This window comes from Prionailurus viverrinus, chromosome D4, assembly GCF_022837055.1.
Source record: "Prionailurus viverrinus isolate Anna chromosome D4, UM_Priviv_1.0, whole genome shotgun sequence".
In the NCBI taxonomy this organism is placed as follows: domain Eukaryota; kingdom Metazoa; phylum Chordata; class Mammalia; order Carnivora; family Felidae; genus Prionailurus; species Prionailurus viverrinus.
Genome location: NC_062573.1, coordinates 91,246,547 through 91,269,271, shown reverse-complemented (window position 1 = coordinate 91,269,271; position 22,725 = coordinate 91,246,547). Strand labels below are relative to the sequence as shown.

Genomic DNA, 22,725 nt, shown 5'->3' with positions numbered 1-22,725 from the left:
GGGGCCTCGGCTGGGGACGATACGTGCCTCTTGGGGTGAGGAATGGGCTGATACCCGGTCCCGGGGGTCACGGCTCATGTATACAAAGGGCTGAAATCACTGAGTGCCCGGGGGATGCCGAGTTACAGTAGCCCCCGACACTTGGTCATCCTGGAGGTGGCCCCCAGCCTCTCCAGGCAGCTTGCCACCCTCTGACTCCTCACAGGGCTGCAGCCAGGCACAGGCTGGAACCGTGTCCAACGTCCTGCAAGGAAGACAAGGCGGAAGGAGGAAGGAGAAAGGCAAGGGGCGGACCGACTTCTCCCTGCCCTAGTCGGCCTCCACTGCTGCCTCCAGGAGCCCTGGCCCAGCCATGCCCCAGGGTCCATGCACCTGGACCCCCGGGTGGAGTCTGCAGTCCAGGCCAGCTGGGTGGGGCAGGTGTAGTCACTGGCCATCGTGTCCCCAGATGTCCAACCCACCTTGCCTCGCACCCTGAGGCCTGCCTGGCAAGGGCGAGCGTGGTTCTGAGGCTCAGGAGAGGTTTGGTTCCCAGAGCAGTTGGCAGAGGTGGCACTATGGGTGACCAGCCAGGTGGGGAGCGGTTGGATTCATGCACATCACCGGTCCGTCTGGATCATCTACAGGTGCTGAGTGCGGGTCCCTGGCCACACCTGGCCTCCGCACGACCCATCCGGCCCTGTGGAGGGAGGCCTGTGTACCTGGGGCACCTCCCCTCCACCTACCCCTGGGGCGAGCCTGGGCCTTGGCTACACTGATGCACTTCTCTGTCTGACCCCCAGGGACAGAGGGACCCTGAGGAGAGGCAAGGACTGGCCCAGCACAAGTGAGGTGTGCAGGGTCCAAGGAGCAGGGCTGGTCTCCAGTCCTAGGCCAGCCTCTACCCCCCATGGGGTTCCCCCTGGGAATGAGAGCCCCTAAGATGCTCTGGGGTCCGTATCCACCCCGTCCCTGTGAGGCTGTGACCTCTGGGCATCTCCAGAAAGGCGCGTGCGTGCACACACACACACATTCTGACTGTCCAACTGGAGATCAGAGGGGAGTCCACACTGGGAGGGGGTGGGTAATAGGGGGAAAGAAGAGAAAGGCTGGAGGCAGTGGGGCCATGGGGCAGGGACATCAGGATTCCTGGCAATAGCCCGGGACCCACCACATAGGGAGGGGATATGTGCCGGCTGAGGGTCAGGGGGTCCACAAGTGTCCGGGGGGATTGACAGGAACTAGGGTAGAACAGGGTCTGGGGTCCTGTGTCCACGACGCTGAGCCCATGGAACTAGGAAGTGTGGACAGGGCTACGGCACAGAAGGACTCAGCTTCCTCCTCCTAAACTGGGCTGCGTCGACAGTGTCCCAAGGGTCCCACAGGCTCATAGATGAGTCTGTGTCCTGGGATCTTCATCCCTGGCCCTCTGTTCTCCCCTCCTGGGAAAATGCTTCCTACTTCCTCAAGGTCTTTCTGAGCAGAGGGCAGCCTGGGGGCTTGGAGGACCGAGGACCTGGGTTTGTAGCACGTGGCCGAGCAGCAGCCCCTGGTGTGGGGACCGAGGTCAAGACATCCTTGATGGAGCCTCGGGCCCTCATTAGGAAGTAGTTCCACAGGCAGTGCCCTGGCTGGGCCGAGGAGGCCTCATGAGGGAACTGAGCACTAGGCCTGGGGAGGGACACGGGCCACAAGGGAGGCTTCTGAGGGTTGTCACCTGGACCCTGGAGCACACAGGCCCTGCTACCGCGAGGCACACAGAGACAGACAGAGTCCGAGGCAGAGACAGAGAATGGACCCACGAGAGAGGAAACCAGAAATTCCATGAATCGGCCCAGAAATGACACCCGGTCATCATATTCTAGCTCTTAGAACCCGGTCACATGGGACGTCCACCTGGGAGGGGAGGGGGTGACAGAGGCACGTGGGACCAGGAATCGGGAAGGTGGGGAGACACAGTGGGGACTGCCAGGCACGTGGACCCAGACCAGGCGCTGGGACCCGAGCCCAAATGCAATGGAGCCCCTGGAGTGCGTGTCCAGTGGGCACAGGGTCTGAACGAGTTCACCTCCACCTTCCCCTGGGCCTGGGACCCAGGCAGGAGGGGTGGCTGTGCCTGGACCCAGAGCAGACCCAGGCCAGCGTGAGTGTGTTCCGTGCCAGGCCCACCCCTTCCTCATCCTTCCACGATCACGTGTGCCCACGAGCCTCATGGGATAGCAGGCATGGGACGTGTCTACAGGTGGCTCCCTGATGGCGCCCCTACAAGTAGATGCCACAAGGACCCCACTGTGCAGACGGGTGACTGGGGGCCCCGCGAGGCACAATGCAGGGTCCCAGCACTGGTCAGGGGGAAAACCCAGGTCTGAACCCAGCTCTGTGGCCCCAAAGCCGCGGCCCCGGCTGCACCAGGCCTCCCGGGGACGCGTCTGGGCTGTGTTGCTGTCACTGTAGGGACAGGGCATGGGGCGGAGGAGAGCCCCTTTGCAGCCTGGGAGGGGCTCTTGTAGGAGCAGGAAGCCGGGTAAGGGGACCCCAGGAAGTGACCTCACCTCTCTGGTCACAGAGCCCAATTGAACTCAGAACCCGGGTCACCAGGCATCCACTTTCTGGAGACAGCGCCCGACTGGGCTCATTCGTTGGGACACCTTCGCCTGACGAACATGTTCTCCTGTTGTGTGCCCGTGTCCCGCGGCTGCCAGCTCGGGGGAGCCCGTGGCCGCGATGCTTCCCGACCCTGGAGACAGTGGGTCAGGTTGTGCACAGGACGCCTCAGGTCTCAGGCTCGCAGGGACCCAAAGGTTACACAGGAGACCCAGAGACATCCAGTCCAGCCCGACACCGCTCTGATCTGACCTGTGCAGCCCCACGTCCCTTCCCGTGTGTGTGTGTGTGTGTGTGTGTGTGTGGAAGGAGGGGTCGTGTTTGGAGGGCCCACCTGAGCAGGTGCTGGCTGATGAAGGGGTCAGATGCCTGGTGGGTGGGTCATGCTCACACCCCGGTCAAGGCTGGCTAGGAGGGACAGGGTGTGCTGGGGTGGCCCTCTTGTCCCCAACGTTCATCCCGAGCCCTGTAGGTGGATGTCACTGTGTCACAGGCCCAGGGCTGTGCACACTCAGGTCTGTGTCCGATCTGAGAGCTGCAGGGGGAGAGGGTGGAAGGACACTGAGGTGGCCGGACGGGGCTGTGATGTCTCCGGGCCGTCCGCGGGTCACTGTCTTTACAGATATCAACCGATGAAATCGGGAAACGATTGGCGGAATCTGGATTCGCCCGCCCTACAGAGTTGTGTGTGTGCCCCGTCGCCCAGGAGGGCCACCCTGGACCCGTGGAGAGAGTGGCTGCACTGAGGTTTTGGGAAGCAGAGCCTGGAGTTGGCCTGGGAAGGCCTCCTCCAGCGCCCCGGCCCCACCGTAAGGTCTTCGTTCACCGGTCCTGGGACCAGTACTTGGAGTCCCCGGAGTCAGAGCCCGAGGGTGAGAAGGCTGGGGGTGGGTGATGGGGGTGCACAGGGCCCGGGTGGTGCTGGGCCACCCTGGGAGGAGCCCCCGCGGGCTGGTGTGGGGCCGGTAACGGACTGAGAGCCCGGGGCTGAGGACTGCAGGGTGCAGAGGTCCTCGTGTGGGTTCCTGGCCATGGATGCTCGGGGAGGCTCCGGGGTGAGTTTGGTCTCTGCAAAGGACCCTGGTGAGGCTGGCGCTGGGTGGGGTGGGGGACCCTCCCTCCTCTCACCCTGAAGCCTTGGAGCCGCTGCTACCATCACTCTGTTTTCTTCTCAAGAGTCCGGTGCAGGAGCAAAAGCCGGGTCGGCTCCAGAGCCCGGCCCAAAGGCATCAGGGGCCTCGGCGTATCTGCAGGCAGGCGAGGTATCTGGAGCGACTCCTGCAGGGGCCCGGGAGCCAGCAGGTGACCTGGGACCTGTGCGGGGACAGCGGGCACCTGAGCAGAGTCAGCTGGGTCCTGCTTCTGCTGGTTCCACTGTTCCCGCTGTTGCTCCCAACACTGCTCCTGCCATCGCCCTTCTCCCCGCCCCTGCCACTGCCCTTGATCCCACATGGATGTCGGCCCAAAAATCAAGGGGTTGAAGACCTATACAGGGTGCTTTTTTTATCTTATTTCATTTTTTGTTTATTATATTTTATTTCAATGCATTCTCCAATCCCTGACCCCGACCCCCCACCAAAATGTCTCTTCCTCTTCTCCCTTATCCTTTTTCTCTTCTATTTTTTAGCTGTTATGTTACTTGTTCATTAGTTATAATCTATATTAATCTTCAATAAAATGTTTTATTTATTTTACGTTGTTCAATTCCTGAGCACTGGGTACGCTCACAACGCTGTGAACCACGCCACAGAATTTTGCTGCAGAATATCTCGATCCCCAAGGGTCACCGTGTACCCAGAGCCCTCACTCCCCTTTCGTGCCCCCTCCAGCCCCTGGGAACCCCCAGTCTGCTTTCTCTCCGTGTTTCCTTACCTAGTCTGGAGGTTTCCTTTAAGTGGAATCTTGTAAGAGATACCTTTGGGTCCGCATCGTGTTTTCAGATGGGACAGATTCATTTTTGTACTTTGTGGTCGTTTGAAATAGACTTTTTCTCCTTTGATATTGAAATCATGATGGATTAAAGATTAGGGGGAAAAACGGAGGCCCCTTCGGTGACAATGGTCTCGGTGTGGAGACCCCTGTTTGTGCCGTGACTCCATAGCCTGACGCCAGAGAGGACACGGCTGGTCCTCCCGTGGCCCAAACAGAAACCGGGAGATGCAGAAGGCCGGACGGTCACACCACAGAGGGGAGAGCATCCCTCACGACCCAGGGCCAGAAGGTTCACAGGCCTCTGGGCCAAATAATGCGCCAAAGCCAGTGCGTTCCCCGGGATGGAGGCTAGACCCGTCCCAGTCCAAGGGGAGGCGACCCCCACGGGAGCAGGCGTCAGAGATGCGGGTCGTCCCGGGGAGGGCCTCAGGCAAATGAAACCCAAGGGAGGCAGCGGTGGTCACCTTCAGACGGGCAGGTTTCTGGTCTAGGGACCGGCAGCCCAGGTGACAATGTGAGGAAGCAGAGGCCCCAGCCGATCCCCAGCGAGAAGTCCTCATCCTGCAGGGGACCGGCTGGCCCAGTACTGGGAGAGCCCACAGAGCCCCAGTCAGCCCTTCCCCAGACCCATGCCTGGCCCCAGGCAGGTTGGTCAGCACTGCTCCCCTGAGTTCAGTGGGTGGGGGGGGCCTCGGCTGGTGGTGGGATCCCCCAGGAGGCGGGACTCGAGCCCCAGGACGCCAAGATTCATGCCTGCTGGTAGGACAATCCAAAGTCAGGGAGATGGGCTTCCTGACCCAGCTTGTCTAGTGACCCAGGCTGTGCTATTAGCCTCGGTGTCCCCATCTGTGACATGGGGACGTAACGGGCCTTGTAGATGGGTTGTCGCATTCCCTGAGAGATGAGGTGGAATCGTGGCCTGGTGCCTGCAGGACACAAAGGGCCACCTGGAAGGCTGTCCCAGAGTCCCCCAGGACACAGGATTCCAGAAGCCCGTCCTTGGCCCCTGCCTGCTCTCCCCCGTCTGAGAACACTCAGCGTTGTTTGCGGAGGAGGTAGACATGATCCAGGAGGTCAGCAGGGCCCATGTGGAGGAAGGTCAGTGCTGGAGGGACAGACAGACGTGTCCCGTGCCCCCTTCCAGGGCCCGAGCTGTGACACCCTCTGACCTGGCCTGGTGTGGACCCTGCTACTGTGGTTTCACTCCCTCCCTCCTTCCCTAATTCAGCCGGGGATCTCAGATGCTGAGCACTGTGACCTCTTCAGTGAGCATGACCCTACGGGGTCCCCCACGTGGCATTTTCCTTTGCAGGGTCTGAATCTTCCTGCGCTGTGTCCCCTCTGGCGAGTCTGCGAGGGAGGCCGCTGCACATGTCCCTGCAAGGAAGCATGAGTCCAGAAGGTCCAGACCACCTGCCCCAGTTCCCACCTTGTGGAGCCTGAATGGCAAGGCGGTCCCAACCCGCACAGTGGATGAGGGAGGCTGGACCTTCGTCCTTCCCAGCCTTCTCCAAAGTGCAAGGCCTTCTCTCTAGCCCAGGGTGAGCCTGCTGGACACACAGACCCCTCCGAACATGCCCTCGTTCACATGTGGGTCTGGGCCCCTTGCCCCACCCTCAGCTCCTCTGCCGGATGCAGGAGGAGCCCTCTCCTCTCCCTGGGTCTGCTCCTGGGGTCCCGGCCTGCTGGTCTCAGAAGAGCTTGCAGATTTGCTCCCCGTGACCAGCGTGGGATCAGGGACAGGATGGGGTCTGTGGGTCGAGGCCAGGCCCTAGCGAGTGTGGGACGATGGGATTTGGTAAAAGAATGACCTGCCGGTTCAGCTGGACTCCCGAAGCCTGAGCCACCAGACTACATACCCACCGGTGCCCCCTGAGCGCACCGGACAACACGGAACAGAGAAGCAGAGACCCGGAGGGACAGGCTTGGCCCAGCGCTCACCTGCCCTTACGGTTTCAAACCTCACCTATATGGGGGCGGGCGTATGCTGTCCCGACGGTACCTGAGGCAGAAGCCCTGTGTGGCAAACACAGGACAGAGCTGCTCAGGGTGACACCGGCATGAGGCGTGGACTCCCCGAACGTCCACGGCCCCCTAGAGGCCCGACCCCCAATCCCAGAAGCACAGCTTGACGAGCCCGTGAGGAACCCATCGCTTCTTTTTATAGCAGGCAACACTGAGGTTTTGTCCAAGGTTACCCAGAACATCGAGGGCAGAGCCCGTGGCAGGTGGCCTGAGACCTGGCATCTGTCCACAGAGACACGTCTCCTGTTGTCGCCCGGTCCCGGTACCGAGGCCCCGCGGGGCCTGACATGGATGTCTGGGTCTACCCTGAGCTTTCCAGAGCCGTCTGCTGGGCTCCCGGGAAAACGCTGGCCCTTGCTCCAGACAGAAGGTTCTGCCCTCCAGTAAGAAAAGGGAGGTGCATGCACTCACTGGGCTAGAGGCCCTGCCCCCACCTGCCCTTGGAGATTAAGGTCTGGGGAGCCCTGTCTTCCTGCTCCTTCCAGGGTTCTAAGACATGCGCGACCACATAGCCCCTCCTTCCTGGGAGACATTCCTGGGCCTCCTCCGGGATCTCAGGCGGAGGTCACAGCAAGGGATCAGGCGGGAGGATCTGGGCGGTAGGGAGGTTGAGGACGGAGTTTGGAGGCCAGGGCTCCCGGTCCAGCTTGGCTGCTAACCAGAAAAGGATCCCTAGCCATTCCCCCGGGGGTGCCACCCCATCCCCTTGGTGACGTCAACCCCTCTCCTGGAGTTACCAGTGGGGAGACCGACCACCAGGAAGTTCTTCCTCTTCTGCCCGGAAGAGTCGAGACCACGTTCACGGACAAATCGAGGGGCGAGTTTCCCTACACACCCATATGACAGATGGGAAATCTAAGGACAGGCCAAGGGAACGGAGGCTTGCTTCTCCGGGGTAGCTGGGACATAGCCCCTCCACCGCGGGCCTCACTTGGCTTGGTCCTAAGCTGCTGGACGAGCCCGCTGATCCCAGCGAGACCACACGGCTGTCACCAGAATTCCTCAGTGAACCCGTCCCTTCTCCAGTCAGCTCCATGCGAGCAGGAACTAGGGTGGCTCATTGCTCTAAGTCCAAGTCCCCAGAACCTTCCCGCAGTGTAGTGGACGTTTACCTTCTCTCGAATAACCAGGTGAATTGATATGCGTAAGGTGCTGTCATTGACAGAAACCGCTTCTGTCCTTGTTCCTCTGTGGATGCGTCCATGCCTGCCCTCAGCACCCTGTCTGCTCCCCGCTGTGTGCACGCACCTGGATCCCAAAAGCAAGCCCTGGACCCCACCCAGGAGGTGGTACGGCCTCTCACCCGCAGCCAGTAAGGGGGAGCACCGTCCCCATAGCCCTCCTCCCCCTAAGAAGACACGTAAGCCATATTCACCAAGGTTTTTAACCACGGTACACACACACACACACACACACACACACACACACACACATAGAGCGAAGGGTGGGGGCCCTGGAGGACCCGCACACGTATGTCTCCGGCACCTCCCGCCGCCCCTGTGCTTTTGTGGGTTTGCTCTGGTTCTCTCGGATCCTTCTCCTGGCTCCCCTGAAGGCGTCAGGTCTCCGCCCGAGTCCTGGGTCACCCACTCACGTCTCCTCTTAGGAAGACGTGCAAATGCACACCCTGCATTTCCTCCCATCTTCCTCTCGCCTCCCAGACTTCGGTCGTCAGATTTGGGAGTCGAGAACACCCCTTGTGTCTTCCCTCACCTGTCCTTCCACCCAGCTCTTCCCAGGCCGGCCCCGAGGCTGCCCTCGGGCTGGTTTGTCTCCTGTGAGGTGGGGGTCAGGGGACAGAGGGCAGACGGTGCCGGTGGGGGCAGGAGAGGGCCGTGGCCCACAGGCCAAGTGCTGGCTTGTCTGCCAGGGCCCCCGGGCTGGGTGAGCCCCACCCGGCTCTCCTGTTTCTTACTGGGTGGCATCCTTGTCCTGAATGCGCACCAGGAAAACTGATTGAGGAAAAACCACTCAGGTTCGGAGAGTGGCTTGTGCCTGGCTTCCTGGAGGCACAGGGCTGTCCCCGTCTCGACAGTTCACTCTGGTTCCGCTGACAGACTATGGTGATTCCTGAGCCTCAGTCTGGAGGCCCTTAGACTATTTCTGGGCTATGTGTCTTGGCAATACAGTTGCAATAGAATCAGCAAAATATTGTCAAGAATCAGTAAAGCATGCGACTCTTGATGTGAGGGTCTTCAAAGCCCCACTTTTAGGGCAGAGCTTACTTAAGAAAAAAAACAACACACTCGACTGAGTGGCTCAGTCCGTTGAGCGTCTGACCTCAGCTCAGGTCATGATCTTGCTGACCATGAGTTCAAGCCCCGCGTCAGGCTCTCTGCTGACAGCTCGGAGCCTGTTTCAGATACTGTGCGTGTGTGTGTGTGTGTGTGTGTGTGTGTGTGTCTCCCCCTCCCCCATTCATGCTCTGTCTCTCTCTGTCAAAAATAAAAAATAAACATTAAAAAAAAAAAGAAAAAAACAAAACAAAGAAAAAAAAAACCACTCAGTCCCAGACCAGGTCCCAGGGAAGCAGTGTTTGCAGCTAAAAATGGAAGCATGACCTTTCTGCGGGCACTTACCAGCTTCCCCAGTCATGTGCCAGGCTCCTACGTATTCTGGGGACACTAGCCCCACCTGACGGAAACCTACGGTCGTCAAGGGAAACCCTAAGGACACGGGGACACCTCCAAAGGACCTGAGAGGCTATGCCCAGGGTCCAGGAAGAGTTACAACTTCAAGTGGCTTCCTTGTGACCTTGAGCAAACCTGTAACCTCTCTGAGCTGCATGGGTCCTTACTTTCCCCTGCTGTTTCTCTGTTTCTCCCTTGTTGCTACTCCTTTACTTACCATTAGGGTGCCTTCCTTTTTTGTCCCTCTTTATGACCCCTCCCTCATCCAGACCTAAGCAAAGGCCTCTCTCCTTTCCAGGCCCTCCAGCCCTTGGTGACACGTAAGAGGGTCCCCATGGGGCTCTAGAGTCTCTGCGGTGAACAAAGGGCAATGGTACCCCAACAAGCCTGGGAGGAAACTATTTCGACTCCTTTTCCAGGGGAGGAAACAGGCTCAGGGAGATTCGGGAACGCACCGGGAGCCCGAGGCCAGCGTGCCGGCAGCTAGGCCCTGAGCAAAGGGGGAATGCCTAAACCGCGGAATACGCGCACCGTTCAGCTGGTTTTGCCTTCCTGTGATTGTTTCGACGCTGTTCTAAACACACGAAAGTGTTTCTAACTTCTCAGGCCCTCACCCCCACCCCGAGTTCCCGGATCGGCTCTTCTCGCCCGGAGCTGGGCCCGCTGCGCCAGCGGCTGCCGCCCAGAGGGCCACGGGACGGCAGAGCCCAGGGGACACTCCGCTCCCTAGGACCCCGGGGCGGGGGACAGGGCTCGAGGGGCGGGTGGGCTCGGCTTGCAGGCTGGGCTCGCGGGGCGGGGGCGGGGCAGCGGAGGGGGAGGGGCGCGCGGTTCCCTTCCCCCCGCGGGCCCCGCCCCCAGCCGGAGACCGCTCGCCGGGAAGCCGGCCCTGCCCCAAGGGTCAGCGCCGCGCGGCCGCCGGGCATCGCCGGGGCCCTGGCGAGCCGAGTCCCTGCTCTCCCGGCCTCGGCGCGACCCGCCGTCCTCAAGCTGGTCTGGCGGCAAGGGGTGAGTCTACAGCCCTCGGGGACAGTCGCGCTTCCTCCTCCCCGCGCCGCACCCGAGCGCCCCGCGCCCGCAGTGGCCGGCGGAAGTCGGCTGAGCGTCTCGGCCCCAGGCGCGGGGTGCGGACCGCTTTGGCCGAGGAGGACACCGAGACCGGCCGAGGGGGAGTAAAGTGACTTGTCCTAGGGTACCGGGCCATTGAGAGCGGAAGCGCGTTCCCGCCGCCCCCTGGAGAGCCCTGGCTCGGCCTCCCGGAGGAGGACACGGCTGCCCCCACCCCACCCCGGGGGCATCACGGCCGCCCCTCTCCGCGCAGCCCCCATCCAGGCCGGGTGTGTCCCCGCCGGGCTGACTCGGGACTCGACTTCCGGTGTCCCCGCTGTTGCCCGCGGGCATCCTTCTCCCAGCCCCGCCCAAGCGCCCTGCCCTTCGCTGCTGCGGGTCCCTTGGCCCGCCAAGGGCGGCGTCCCGCGGAGGGCGGCGGTTGGGAGGCAGATCCGAGAGCAGCTATCCTAGCTGGAGCCACCCAGGGGAGGGCAGGGCAGCAAGGATGGGGCCGCTCTCCCCTGAATAGGGCGCATTCCTTTGCAGGTGACACGGGTTTTAGAGCCTGCCAGCCCCGGGAGAGGTGGACTGACTCACCGAGGCACGCTCAGTCTCTGCAAGAGCCCGGGCTCCAATGCTGTACCCAGCAATGCGCGGCCACAGACTGGCCCTGGGCCTAGGATTCTGCCTGCTGTTGGGCACTGCTCTCTGCTCGCTGTGGTGAGCGTGCCCCATGCAGCCCACCCCTCACCCCTGACTCCTCCCTTTCTTGGCCTTGCAACCCCCAAACCTTGACCCCTTTATGGATTCCCAGGTCCCATCCACCTCTCGGCACACCTGTCCCCCAACCCCAGCCCCAGTAAGACCAAACTGGTTTTGGCTTCTGGATTTTGCTTTGCACTGGCCTCCTGGCCTTGGCACTTGCTTCTTCCTCTGCCTGGACCATTCTTCTAGCCACGTTAATGAAGCACTCGTGTCCACACCCCAAAATGCACCTCATGTGTTCCTTCTCTGAAGCCCCACCACCCCCGCCCCACTCACCACCACGCTCTTGTGGGGACGGGACGGGGGGGGGGGGGGGGGGGCTGGCATTAAAAACATTCCTTCCCTGGGAAATGAAAGACTGCACTGCAGAAGACCAGGAGGCTTTGACCTCCAAGGTCAGCCAGGCCCAAGGAGTGGGGGGATCCCCAGATGCTCTGCACTGCAGGCCTCCACTCCCTTAACGTGCACCAAGCGTGTGCACAGTCAACAGGTGGGTTGTTTTTCCTTCCCAGGATGTATTTTGAGAACTGGCTGCGGGTCTCCTATGTTCCCTATTATCTCCCCTGCCCAGAGATCTTGTAAGTATGGGGCTGGGAGAATTTGGGGCCCTGTGGGCTGTCTGGAGTGGAGGCAGTGGGAGAGTTTTTTTTTTTTAAATTTTTTTTTTTTTCAACGTTTATTTATTTTTTTTGGGACAGAGAGAGACAGAGCATGAACGGGGGAGGGGCAGAGAGAGAGGGAGACACAGAATCGGAAACAGGCTCCAGGCTCTGAGCCATCAGCCCAGAGCCCGACGTGGGGCTCGAACTCCCGGACCGCGAGATCGTGACCTGGCTGAAGTCGGGCGCTCAACCGACTGCGCCACCCAGGTGCCCCAGTGGGAGAGTTTTACGGTCAGTTTGCAGATTATTAGTTCCTAAGCTCATGATTCCGATCAGTTTGAGAAGTATTTGGGTAATTTATGGGCTGCCACAAATATGGAGTAAAGTTCCTATTTCAGTTCTCCAGTGTCTTTGAGCGCCCCCTCCGTGGTTTGACCTTGATCCTGCCACACGGCTGAGTCTCACTTGCTTCATCTGTGAAATGGGCTGATAGAGGTGTTGCTCCTGGCCGTCTGGAGCATGCAGTGTGAGGACGTCTGTATAGCCTCCTGTAGCAGGTGGCACATAGGAGGTGCTCAGGAAACAGTGCTCTTAGGACCTGACCTTTTGGCTAAATTTTGTGTTCAGTGAGGATACAAGGAACAAATGAACATGTGACCAGTCTTCCCCCACATAAGGAACCTGATGCTTTGACAGTTTAGAGTGGAAAAACAGGTTGGTACAGTCTCAAGGGGGTGTCTTCATGATAGCTAAAGGGATGTTTAAAATCCGGATCCTAGACTGCTTGCTAATTAACAATAGGCGGGTTTTGCGGTTAGAAACACAGAGTATGGAAAATTAGGAAGCTAGAAAGCAGAAAAGACAAAAACAAAACGCTCTTGTGTCCTACGGGTCTGAGTTATACTTTGCTTCCAAAGTTCCTTGTCAACTTGTTGGCTGCTCTACTTTCCAATTGAACAGACGGTGCCTCTTACTTGGTGCTAAGAGCAGAAAGCCTGCTTGCTGTTGAAAAGAGCCGTGATTGGGGCGCCTGGGGGCCTCAGTCGGTTAGTCTTGGTTTCGGCTTCGGTCATGATCTCGCGGTTCGTGAGTTCGAGCCTGGCGTCACTCTGTCTCTGTCTCTGCAACCGTCCCCACTCACGCGCTCTCTCTCAAAAATAAATATATAAACGTTAAAAAAAAAAAAAAAGCTATGATCATAATGTTTTTGCAATCTTTATCCTGTTTTCCCAGAATTGGCATATGTGTACTCTTCATGGCCACCATCATTTTGCCGCCCCCAGGAACTGGGTCCTAATTCTTGAACCCCTGCCCCTCTCCCTCCAACAACCGGGGCGGGTATTTTCGTTGCGTCCAATTCCCCGGTGTCCTAAATTAGTTTATAATGAGCAGCTTTGGATATAAAGCTTTTTCCTTATCAAAAATCCTTTCATGGGGTGCGTGGGTGGCTCAGTCGGTTGAGCGTATGACTCTTGAATTTCGGTTCAGGTCATGATCTCACGGTTCATGAGTTTGAGCCCCATGTCGGGCTCTGCGCTAACAGCACGGAGGCTGCTTGGGATTCTCTCTCTCCCTCTCACTGCCCCTCCCCTGCTCGCGTGTGTTTTCTCTCTCTCAAAATAAATCAAATACACGTTAAAAAATTTTTTTAGATTAAAAACAATAAAAATCCTCTCATTGGTACGTTCCCTCCCTGGGCCAGAGGCCATGGAGAGAGTCTTGGTCCATTTTGTCTGTTGCTTTCCAAAAGGACCACGCTCTCAGTGTGACCTTCACAGAGATGCCTCTCGCGGGCCTGTGCTGGGGGGAGCGCTAGGTGTTGCAAAAAGCAAAAACCAAAGCACCCTGCTGGTTCGAGAGACCGGGAATGCTAGCTGTTGGGTTTCAGTTTCATTTCCTCGATTCCTACCGAGGGCCTCGTTTCTCCCACCCGCCTCCCACGAGCTGGACTTCCTCTTCCCCTGATGCACCTGCTCCACTGGCCTCTCCCCTTGGTCCGTCTGCGGCTTCTCTAAGCATCACCCTTGGCCAAAAGCATTTGCTATGTTTTTTCCCTTCTAGCTCGTCTATCGTTGGGTTCGACTTGGCTCTTTTTTTCTTTAACGGATTGAAGGTGGAGATTTTGGTTGGTGTTAAATGGTCACACCTTCCCTGCTTTCTGGATATCTCCACTTTTAGTTTTCCTACCTTCCAGTGTGAAAGCATGAAGCTGATTTTTTTTCTTCGCTCTGGCTCACATGTGGCTTCGGTGTTCTTACGACTGACCGTGCTCTTTAAGGCGGCTGGAGCGTGGCTGGGCTTGGAGGCGGGGGTGGGGGTCCAGCCGCCAGGGCTGTGGGCCCTTTTCCTGTTCACTTCCCGCCTTCCCAGAACGCCGTCACTTTCTGAACAGGGACCTGAAGCGTGCTTGTCTGCGGGCACGGGCGGCCAATTTGATGGACTAACTTCTAAAAACTGTTGATTCAAGAGGTCAAAGTAATCACAGAAAGACAACTGTTACAGGATTCCACTTGTAAGAGATCTCCAGAACAGTCAGAGCTCTCGAATAATGGTTACCAGGGCCCTGGCAGATGGGGCAGAGGGGGGTCGGTGTTGAGAGGGGACACGGTTTGGGTTGGGGAAGATGAGAAAGTTCTGGAGATGGATGGCGGGGATGGCTGCACAGTAGTGCGAATGTGCCTAATGCCCCTGAAGGGCACGCTTAACAATGGTTAAAGTAGTAAATCTTTGTTTTGTGCATTTTACCACCAAAAACAAACAAAAAAAGCAGAAGCAGAAGCATAGACTAAACATTGGAAGGAAAGCTCAAGAAGGCTTAAGCTATCCTCTCAAATATGCCATATTGAAAATTCTCGGGGCTCTTGGGGGGGCTCAGTCGGTTAAGCGTCTGACTCTGGACTTCAGCTCAGGTCTTGACCTCACAGTTTGTGGGATCGAGGACTGCGTCCAGCTCTGTGCTGATAGCCTGGAGCCTGCTTGGGATTCTGTCTCTCTCTCTCTTTCTCTCTCTCTCTCTCTCTCTCTCTCTCCCTACCCCCCACCAGCTCACGCATGCTCTCCCTCTCTCCAAAATAAATAAATAAACATTTAAAAAACAAAAAGAAAATTCTTTAGCGAGCGGCAGTCACCATCCCCTCAGGTGGTCTGCCCCTTACAGCCAACTTCAGGCGTCTTCAGGAGCTGATCCACTCCAAAGGTCCTCAGGCAGGGGTTTGCCTTCTCTGGGCCTCACTTCTACCCTCGGGGGAGGACTTTATCAGGAGGACTCTAGAGCCCGAGGAGTCAAATGTCTGGCCCCAGGTATCTCCAGCCAGTTAATGGCAGACCCAGAGGCTCTCTGCACCCTGCAGCCTCCGTCCGTAGGGACCTCCTTCTTACTTGCCCACCCAGGCTAACCCTGGCTGTTGCTGGCGGAGGCTGGCCACCCAGACCACTTGCTAAGAAGGGGACAAGACGCCTGGTCTTAACAAGCGTTTGCTCTGTGCTGGGCCTGGGCACACACCTTGTTTAATTCTCAAGGCAGCTCTCAGGGTGAAGGATGGCTACCCATTTTACAGATGAGGAAAAGTGGGGGCATCAGTCAGGGTTCCACTAAAGAAACAGCGGAGGCGGGAGGGAGAAAGATTGACCCACTAGGCTAAGCCAGTCTGGACTCCGCGGAGCAGGCTGGACCCCGGGAGTGGACACTGACCGAATCTCATCACGGAAACCTCAGCTCTGTTCTCAACGCCTTTCACCTGGCTGTACCAACCCCATCCAGGCCATGTGGAATATCTTTTTTGTTTTTAATGTTTTATTTATTTTTGAGAGAGCACAAGCGGGGTTGTGGCAGGGAGAGGGGGACAGAGGATCCTAAGCAGGCTCCATGCTGACAGCAGCGAGCCCGACGTGGAGCTCGAACTCACAAACCGCGAGACCTTGACCTGAGCCGAAGGTGGACATTGAACCGAGGGAGCCACCCAGGCGCCCTGGGATAATCTTTACCTAAGGGCAGCGGGTGTAGATGTTAATCACACCCACCATGCACCATCACCGCGAGGCCTCCCTCGATTGGTGATTGGTGTTGGTGTAACTGGTTACAATAACCGCGGGCTCAGGTAAAGGGACTCGCCCAAGGTCCCCAGGCTAGAAAGCAACAGAATGGCGCTCACCAGGCCTTTGCAGCTTCTCAAGACTTGTCCGCTGCCAGGCCCCTCCAGAGTGACGTGTGTGAGACAGCATCAGCTTGGGAGACAGCCGGCACCGGGTACCCATCACGGCCTTGCCACTTAGTGACCCTGGACAGGCTGCTTCTGTAGGAGCCCAGCCCCCCACCCCTAGCAGAGTGGGCACGCAGTGGGGAAGGGCGCGCAGAGGGAGTCTGCACGGAACCTGGAAGGGTGCCTGCCCTTGCGGGGGGGGGGGGGGGGCGGGTGGTTGGTTATTCTCCACTCTGTCCTTCCCGCCCCGAATACGTCTGTCCCCAGCCCTGGCACTAACAGCTCTCTCTGTCCTCTGCCACCAGCAACATGAAACTGCAGTATAAGGGGCAGAAGCCATTTCAGCCTGTGACACAGTAAGCAGACCGTCATTTCCCCCTTTGTGGCCCCGGGGGGTTGGGGGCTGCCTCCCCTCACCACTGGCCCTTTTTGGTCACAGGTCACTGTACCCTCAGCCCAAGCTTCTGGAGCAAAGGTAGGTGTTGGGCATGGCCTGGGGACGGGGAGATCTGGTGTGGGGAGGGAGGCTGGGGTGGGCAGAGCTCTGATTTATAAGTTGGGGTGGTGGGGGTATCAGGTGGCCCTGGGGTCCAGCCCGGTTCTGCCACTGGCTGTGTGACCTTGGGCAGATTACTCAACAGCTCTGGGCTTCTTTCTATGCAAGTGGCTAATAAGAGCCACCTCCTAGCAGCTTGGAGGACCGGATGATGGGACGGTGTTTGCAGAAGCACAGCTCCATAGCAGGTGCCCAGTCTACACCCCTCATGTATTCGGCACTTAGCAGGCACCTGAGATGCTGGGCCCCCTTAGACACTCGGTGTGCATTAACTCCCGGTCCTCTCAACCGTGCTGGGAAGGAACTGTTCCTAACCCCGCCTTCCACATGAGGATAGTGAGGCCCAGAGACAGGGATGAAGCTGCCCAAGGTCACACAGCATAGGAGGCCTGGCCGGGGAGAGGCTGAGGCTTTCACAGGGAAAGGGCCTCCGTGCCCACGGCCTCCCCCACTGCCAGGCCTGCAGAGCTGCTGACCCTCACGCCCTGGTTGGCGCCCATTGTCTCGGAGGGAACCTTCAACCCCGAGCTGCTGCAACACATCTACCAGCCGCTGAACCTGACCATTGGGCTCACAGTGTTTGCCGTGGGCAAGTGAGTAGTGGGCCGGGTGGGTGGTTCTCACTGAGCCACGGGAGCTGCCGGTCTGGGAAGAGACAGGACCTGGACACAGGACCCTGCCTGGACGGCAGGGACGCCCTGAACCAGGCACCGTGTGTGGGGGGGGGGGGGGGGGGGGGGGGGGCGCAGGGAAGATAGGGGGTAGAGGGTGATGATGGGAGGGCTTCCTGGAAGAGGGGACCTGGCCCTGGCATGGAAGCGGGGAGCCAGCCCCGGTGACGGAGCAGCAGGAGACTTTGTGACGACACCCCCTTGCCTCCTTACCCCTCTCTGCTTCCCCTGAACGGTCTGGGCAGGTAGGAAGGAACAGAATCCCTCAAGACCATAACATAACTGGGGGTCCATGGTCAGGCTACAGGCAGGTCAAGGCCTGCCCTCAGGGCCCTCTCCCCTCTCCCACTCTGGGCCTCCCCCCTGTTTTCCTCTCCTGTCCCTCACCCCACCTGGCCTTTCCTTTAGGGGATACCACCTGACAGCTTCCCCCCGGGGCTCTCGCTGGGACTCCTGAGAGAGAAACCAGTGGGGCCCCAGTACCTAAAGTGCTGGTGGGGTGGGGTGGGGGGGCATGTCAGGTGACCCTCTGGTCCAATCAGCTTCGACCTGGGGGGTGCGGCCCTGTGGGTTCCTCCAGCTGGGACCTCAAGAGCCCCAAGCCCCCAGCACCACTCACCTGGCCTTGAGGCAGCACATATGGGCCATGTGATCACTTTCCTCTCTCTGAGCCTCAGTGTCTCTGCCTCTAAAAGGGGGATTATGGGGGAGGCACTGGCTGGCTCAGTTGGTGGAGCCTGAAAAAAATTAACATTACAATGGGGAGTACGGTGCCTGCTTTCAGGGAGTTTAAGAGGCTCAAAGGAGCTAAGAATCCCTTGAAACTCTGCCTGACACGTAGGAGGTACTCCGTAAACTAAGTCAGCTTAGTTTGCGAGTTTGCGGATTTTAGGAATCCTCGGGAGGTATCATTCCTACAAGGGCTGTAAGAGGCTGGTGCTGCAGGGCGCCCGGGGGGCTCGGTCAGTTGAACATCCGACTCTTGATTTCAGCTCCGGTCATGATCCCCGGGTCGTGGGATTGAGCCCCACATGGGGCTCCATGCTGAGTGTGGAGCCTGCTTAAGATTCTCCCTCTCCCTCTCTCTCTCTCTCTCTCTCTAAAATTAAAAAAAAAAAAATTTAAAGAGATTGACACTGCAGTTGTGGGGCTTTGACAGAGAAGGGCCCCGAGGGTCACACCTGCGTGGCTTCTCAAGGTGGGGAGCTGGGAGGTGGACCCCAAGCCCCACGCCCTCAATAGGCAGCGGCCCCATGGGGCCGGGGTGGATGACGGGGTTCTTCCTGCCAGGTACACCCGCTTCGTCCAGCATTTCCTGGAGTCAGCCGAGCAGTTCTTTATGCAGGGTCACCGGGTGCACTACTATGTTTTTACCAACGACCCCACAGCCATTCCTCGGGTCCCACTGGGCCCCGGCCGCCTCCTCAGCATCGTCCTCATCCAGAGGCACTCGCGCTGGGAGGAGATCTCCATGCGCCGGATGGAGACCATCAGCCGGCACATCGCCGAGAGGGCGCACCGGGAGGTGGACTACATCTTCTGCCTCGACGTGGACATGGTGTTCCGGAACCCGTGGGGCCCTGAGACCCTGGGGGACCTGGTGGCGGCCATTCACCCGGGCTACTATGCTGTGCCCCGCCAGCACTTTCCCTACGAGCGCAGGCATGCTTCCACCGCCTTTGTGGCAGACGACGAGGGGGACTTCTATTATGGTGGGGCGGTCTTTGGGGGGCGGGTGGCCAGGGTGTACGAGTTTACCAGAGGCTGCCACATGGCCATCCTGGCGGACAAGGCCAATGGCATCATGGCCGCCTGGCAGGAGGAGAGCCACCTGAACCGTCGTTTCATCTCCTACAAGCCCTCCAGAGTGCTGTCCCCTGAGTACCTCTGGGATGACAGGAAGCCCCAGCCACCGAGCCTGAAGCTGATCCGTTTTTCTACGCTGGACAAGGACAGCAGCTGGCTGAGGAGCTGATGGCTGAGCCAGGCTGCTGTGCATGGGGACCCCAAGCCCTGCAGCCAGCTCGCCCCGGCAGAGCACCCGGCTCGTCCCCAGCAAGCACCCCGCTCGCCCCCGGCGGAGCACCCCAGCTTGTCCCAGCAGAGCACCCTTTACCAGTGCCCCCCCCTTCTCAGGCCTCAGGTGAGATCCATCCGGTCCTGCCTACCTCCGTCTATTAGCAGAAGTTCACCTGGGAAATGGATGTGGAAGGGCCTTTGTAAACTGTGAAGGGCTGCGCCCACATGAGCGAAACACCAAGATCACACAGCAGCGTGGCCCGAGAATGGTCAGGCGGGAAGAGGTGAAGGAGACAGAGCCGCAGGCCTGGCCCAGCAGACGTGCCTTCGGGGCAGGCTCCGGAGTCAGCCCTACTCAGTGCCTGAAACCCCGCCTCTGCCCCACTTCTGTTGCCTATTTGCCCCTAAAGTTGCACTTCTCAGACCCCGGTGTGAAAGGCATCCAGACGCCTCTTCTCTGGCTGTAGGGGTCTCGGGTGCTGGGACGGCCCCCAGCCACACAGCGCTCGGCCCTGGAGTGAGTCTTTGCAACAGAACAGGCCTGGCCCTCTCTGGTGTTGAGTCTAGCCCGCACCCCACGGCGGACCACACTCTATGGCACCCGCCCCACCTTTGTAAGGGGGTTTGGGCAGTTTTTAATAAAGGTGGCGTGCACGAAGTCCTCACCGGGGTGTTTTCACCTACGCATCCGAGCGTCTGCGCGGCCAGCCACCGGGGATCCGGGCAGCCTGGATTCCACATACAGTCAGCCTGTGGGGGTGGAGGAGGGAGGGTCCGGTCTTCTAGAAAGCCTGCATTACAGCGGCCGCCGCAGCAGACGAGATTCTGTTCCTGTTCTCCTGGGAGAGGGGTGAGGTGAGAGCGAGCCATACCCCCCGACCACGAGGGGGGCAGAGCTCATCAGCTGGACACCACGGTGGCCTCTCAGCCCCTGATGCATGGCCCCTGATGTCGGCCCTCTGCCGGCACCTCCTGACCCTGGGGCAGCCTCAGCCCTGTGAGGCCACCTGCGGGTGTCGGGCTCCACAGCTATGGTGCAGGCCCAGGATTAGTGGGCGCGGGAGGGCAGCCTCACCAGCGTGGCAGCCGCAGAGGGACTTCAGAGCTCCTTCGGTGGCCGTGTCTGCCTGGCAGGATGGAGATGGGGGGGAGGGAGGGTTCAGGGTTTGGTGGCCCAGTGTCCCCTCTGGGGGCAGCATCACCTTTGCCAAGCGGGGCACAGAGGGGTACGTTCTGGCCACGTAGGGAGGAACAGGCACCCAGCCACATGGCCCCCCTCCAAAGCTGGGGGTCAGCCCAAGGCGCACTCCTGTGGCCTGCAGTCTGTCCAGCGGGCAAGGACAGATTACTAGAAAATGAGCAGAGGGGAGGGCAGGTCAGGGAAAGGCGCTGAGGTGCCTGCAGGGCAGAAGGGCCAGGGTGGGCCCACAGTCCACGTGTTCCGGTGGGGAGCCCCTGCCTCGCTCCCAGCCCGGCCCCTCCTGGCCCCAGCTGACGGACCTTCCCAGCCGCGGCCCGAGCCCCCAAGGAGTACGGCTGACACCGCCATCGCAGGACCCAGCTCTCAGACACAAGGGAGTGACAGGACCCAACTCTTAGACCCCAACCAGGGTCCAAGCTACTTGCCAAAGAAGGGCTGAGGGCTTAGAGCCACAGCTGCTCCACGGGTGAGGAAAAGTGAGGGGCCTGGCGGGGGTGCAGGGGGGACGGGGACGGGGCCTGACCTGGCAGACAGAGGTGAGAGGGCTCAGAGACAGTCCCAGCGGTCCTCAGCCCCTGACTGGCAGGATGGGGTCTGAGCCCCAGGCACCAACGTTGTCAGGGCCCATCAGTCTGGGGGGCTTCGAAGTTTTCTCAATTGCAAAGGTACTTCTTTAAGAAACAGACAATAGCCCAAATACAAAATGTCTGCCATGGAGGCCCCTGAAACTTAGGCTTCCTGTCCCTTCACGGCCAGCAGCTTCCTCCCCGCGCTATCACTCGGCCATCGGGCCTGGCCCCCACACCTCTGCTCACACTACCCACCACTCGGGTCTGCCAGTCCCATCACCCGGCTGATTTCTGGGGACTCGTGCCTGACATCACCGCCGGGAAGTCTGCCTTGATTTGTGCCCCCCTCCAGAGTGGGTGCCTTTCAGTGTTTCCACGAACCCTCCGCAACCCTGTGTCACTTACGACGTCTGCCTATGTGCACCCCTCGCCCCAGCTGGTAAACTCTAAGGGGGGATAGAATGGGGCGGTCCAGATTCCCCTGGTAGCTGGAACCCAGGGGGGCGTCCTATAAATGTTGAATGACTGTGGGAGGGGAGACAGCACCTGTGGGATGTTGGACAGGTCATCTGAGGCCCTGGGGTGAGGGCCAAATGAGATTATGGCTGGGACACCCACTCCTCTTGGGCAGTTGGTGAGATGTGGCTTCTGAGACGTGGCTAGGTCTGGGCCCTCCAAGCAGCGTGCCCCCACCCTGGAAGGAGACAGCAGATGACCCCCAGAGCCCCCATTACACAGGAGGAAACTGAGGCAGCTTCCTCCTCCCTGGTTGGTTTTGGGGATCCATGCTTGAGTGGGGCCAAATAACACACCCACCAAACTCCCTCCAAATCAAGGATGCTGTGGCTCTTATAAGACTGCCCGGGGGCGCCTGGGTAGCTCAGTACGTTAAGCATCCAACTCCCGATACTGGCTCAGAGCATGATCTCACAGTTCGTGAGTTCAAGCCCCAAGCTGTCAGCGTGGAGGCTGCTTGGGATTCTCTCTCCTGCTCTCTCTGCCCTTCCCTGATCACACACGCTCTCTCGCTCTCTCAAAATAAATAAACTTAAAAAAAACCAAAAAGGTTGCCTGAATTGTGTCCCCTTCCCTCCCCAACCTGCGATGACCCCCGACTCCTTACCTGATATCCAGAGCATTGCATCAACTGGTCCAGACGCCCTCCCCAGTGTGCACCCGTCACCCTACTCCAGCCTCCCTAGAGCCTTCCTCCCCCAGGAAGCCCGCCCCTCAGAGCCCCTTGCCACCAGTGCCCCTCTCCATGGCTCCCACCCAGGACATCCTCACATCCAAGGCTGGGATCAGAGGCCACAACCTTTGGGTCAGATTGACTTGAGTTCAAACCCACAGTGGGGCTCTGTCACACAAAGCCCTGTGACCAACAAGCTCCTGTGGTGGCTTCTCAGAGCCTCATTGAAAATGGGGTCTGTGGCCCCGACCCCAGAAGAGTGACCTGGAGGCACAGGGGGAGCCCTAACCCAGGACAACGCCTGTGATGGTTAGTGCAGGGCTCAGTGAGGGTGCAGACAACTCTGAACCCCCTGTTCATGTTCACGGCTGGACTTGGTCACCCAGAGCCAAGTGACCTTGATCCCTTGGAGGCACTGCTCATGTATAAAAAGGGGTGATGCGGCGCCTGGGTGGCGCAGTCGGTTAAGCGTCCGACTTCAGCCAGGTCACGATCTCGCGGTCCGTGAGTTCGAGCCCCGCGTCGGGCTCTGGGCTGATGGCTCAGAGCCTGGAGCCTGTTTCCGATTCTGTGTCTCCCTCTCTCTCTGCCCCTCCCCCGTTCATGCTCTGTCTCTCTCTGTCCCAAAAATAAATAAACGTTGAAAAAAAAATTTTTTTTTTAAAAATCAGGCTCAGTCAGTCAGGCATCCATTCTTGATTTCTGTGGGGGTCACCATCTCACCGTTGGTGCGT

General features: G+C 59.2%; 1 protein-coding gene across 3 annotated transcripts; it reads left to right on the top strand.

The window, feature by feature from the left end:
- Window positions 1-10,023: 10,023 nt before the first annotated feature.
- Window positions 10,024-19,690, top strand: GBGT1 (globoside alpha-1,3-N-acetylgalactosaminyltransferase 1 (FORS blood group)). 3 transcript variants are annotated; one of them, XM_047831250.1, is made up of 7 exons: window positions 10,024-10,178; window positions 10,767-10,940; window positions 11,498-11,563; window positions 16,092-16,142; window positions 16,226-16,261; window positions 16,801-16,935; window positions 18,304-19,690. In XM_047831250.1, the coding sequence occupies exons 2-7, from the start codon at window positions 10,855-10,857 to the stop codon at window positions 18,986-18,988; spliced, it is 1,059 nt and encodes a 352-aa protein (XP_047687206.1). In that variant the 5' UTR covers window positions 10,024-10,178; window positions 10,767-10,854; the 3' UTR covers window positions 18,989-19,690. The 3 variants fall into 3 exon arrangements, with proteins under 3 accessions (XP_047687206.1, XP_047687207.1, XP_047687208.1); XM_047831251.1 differs by lacking the exons at window positions 10,024-10,178; window positions 10,767-10,940; window positions 11,498-11,563 and adding an exon at window positions 11,838-11,878; XM_047831252.1 differs by lacking the exons at window positions 10,024-10,178; window positions 10,767-10,940; window positions 11,498-11,563 and adding an exon at window positions 11,902-12,301.
- The last annotated feature ends 3,035 nt before the right edge of the window (window positions 19,691-22,725 follow it).

Excerpts from the sequence above, each read along its gene's own strand:
- GBGT1 (XM_047831250.1), top strand. The coding sequence starts at position 10,855 with ATGCTGTACCCAGCAATGCGCGGCCACAGACTGGCCCTGGGCCTAGGA. Across the intron at positions 10,941-11,497 it reads ACTGCTCTCTGCTCGCTGTG|GATGTATTTTGAGAACTGGC; the intron begins GTGAGCGTGCCC and ends TTTCCTTCCCAG. Across the intron at positions 16,262-16,800 it reads CCCAAGCTTCTGGAGCAAAG|GCCTGCAGAGCTGCTGACCC; the intron begins GTAGGTGTTGGG and ends CCCCACTGCCAG.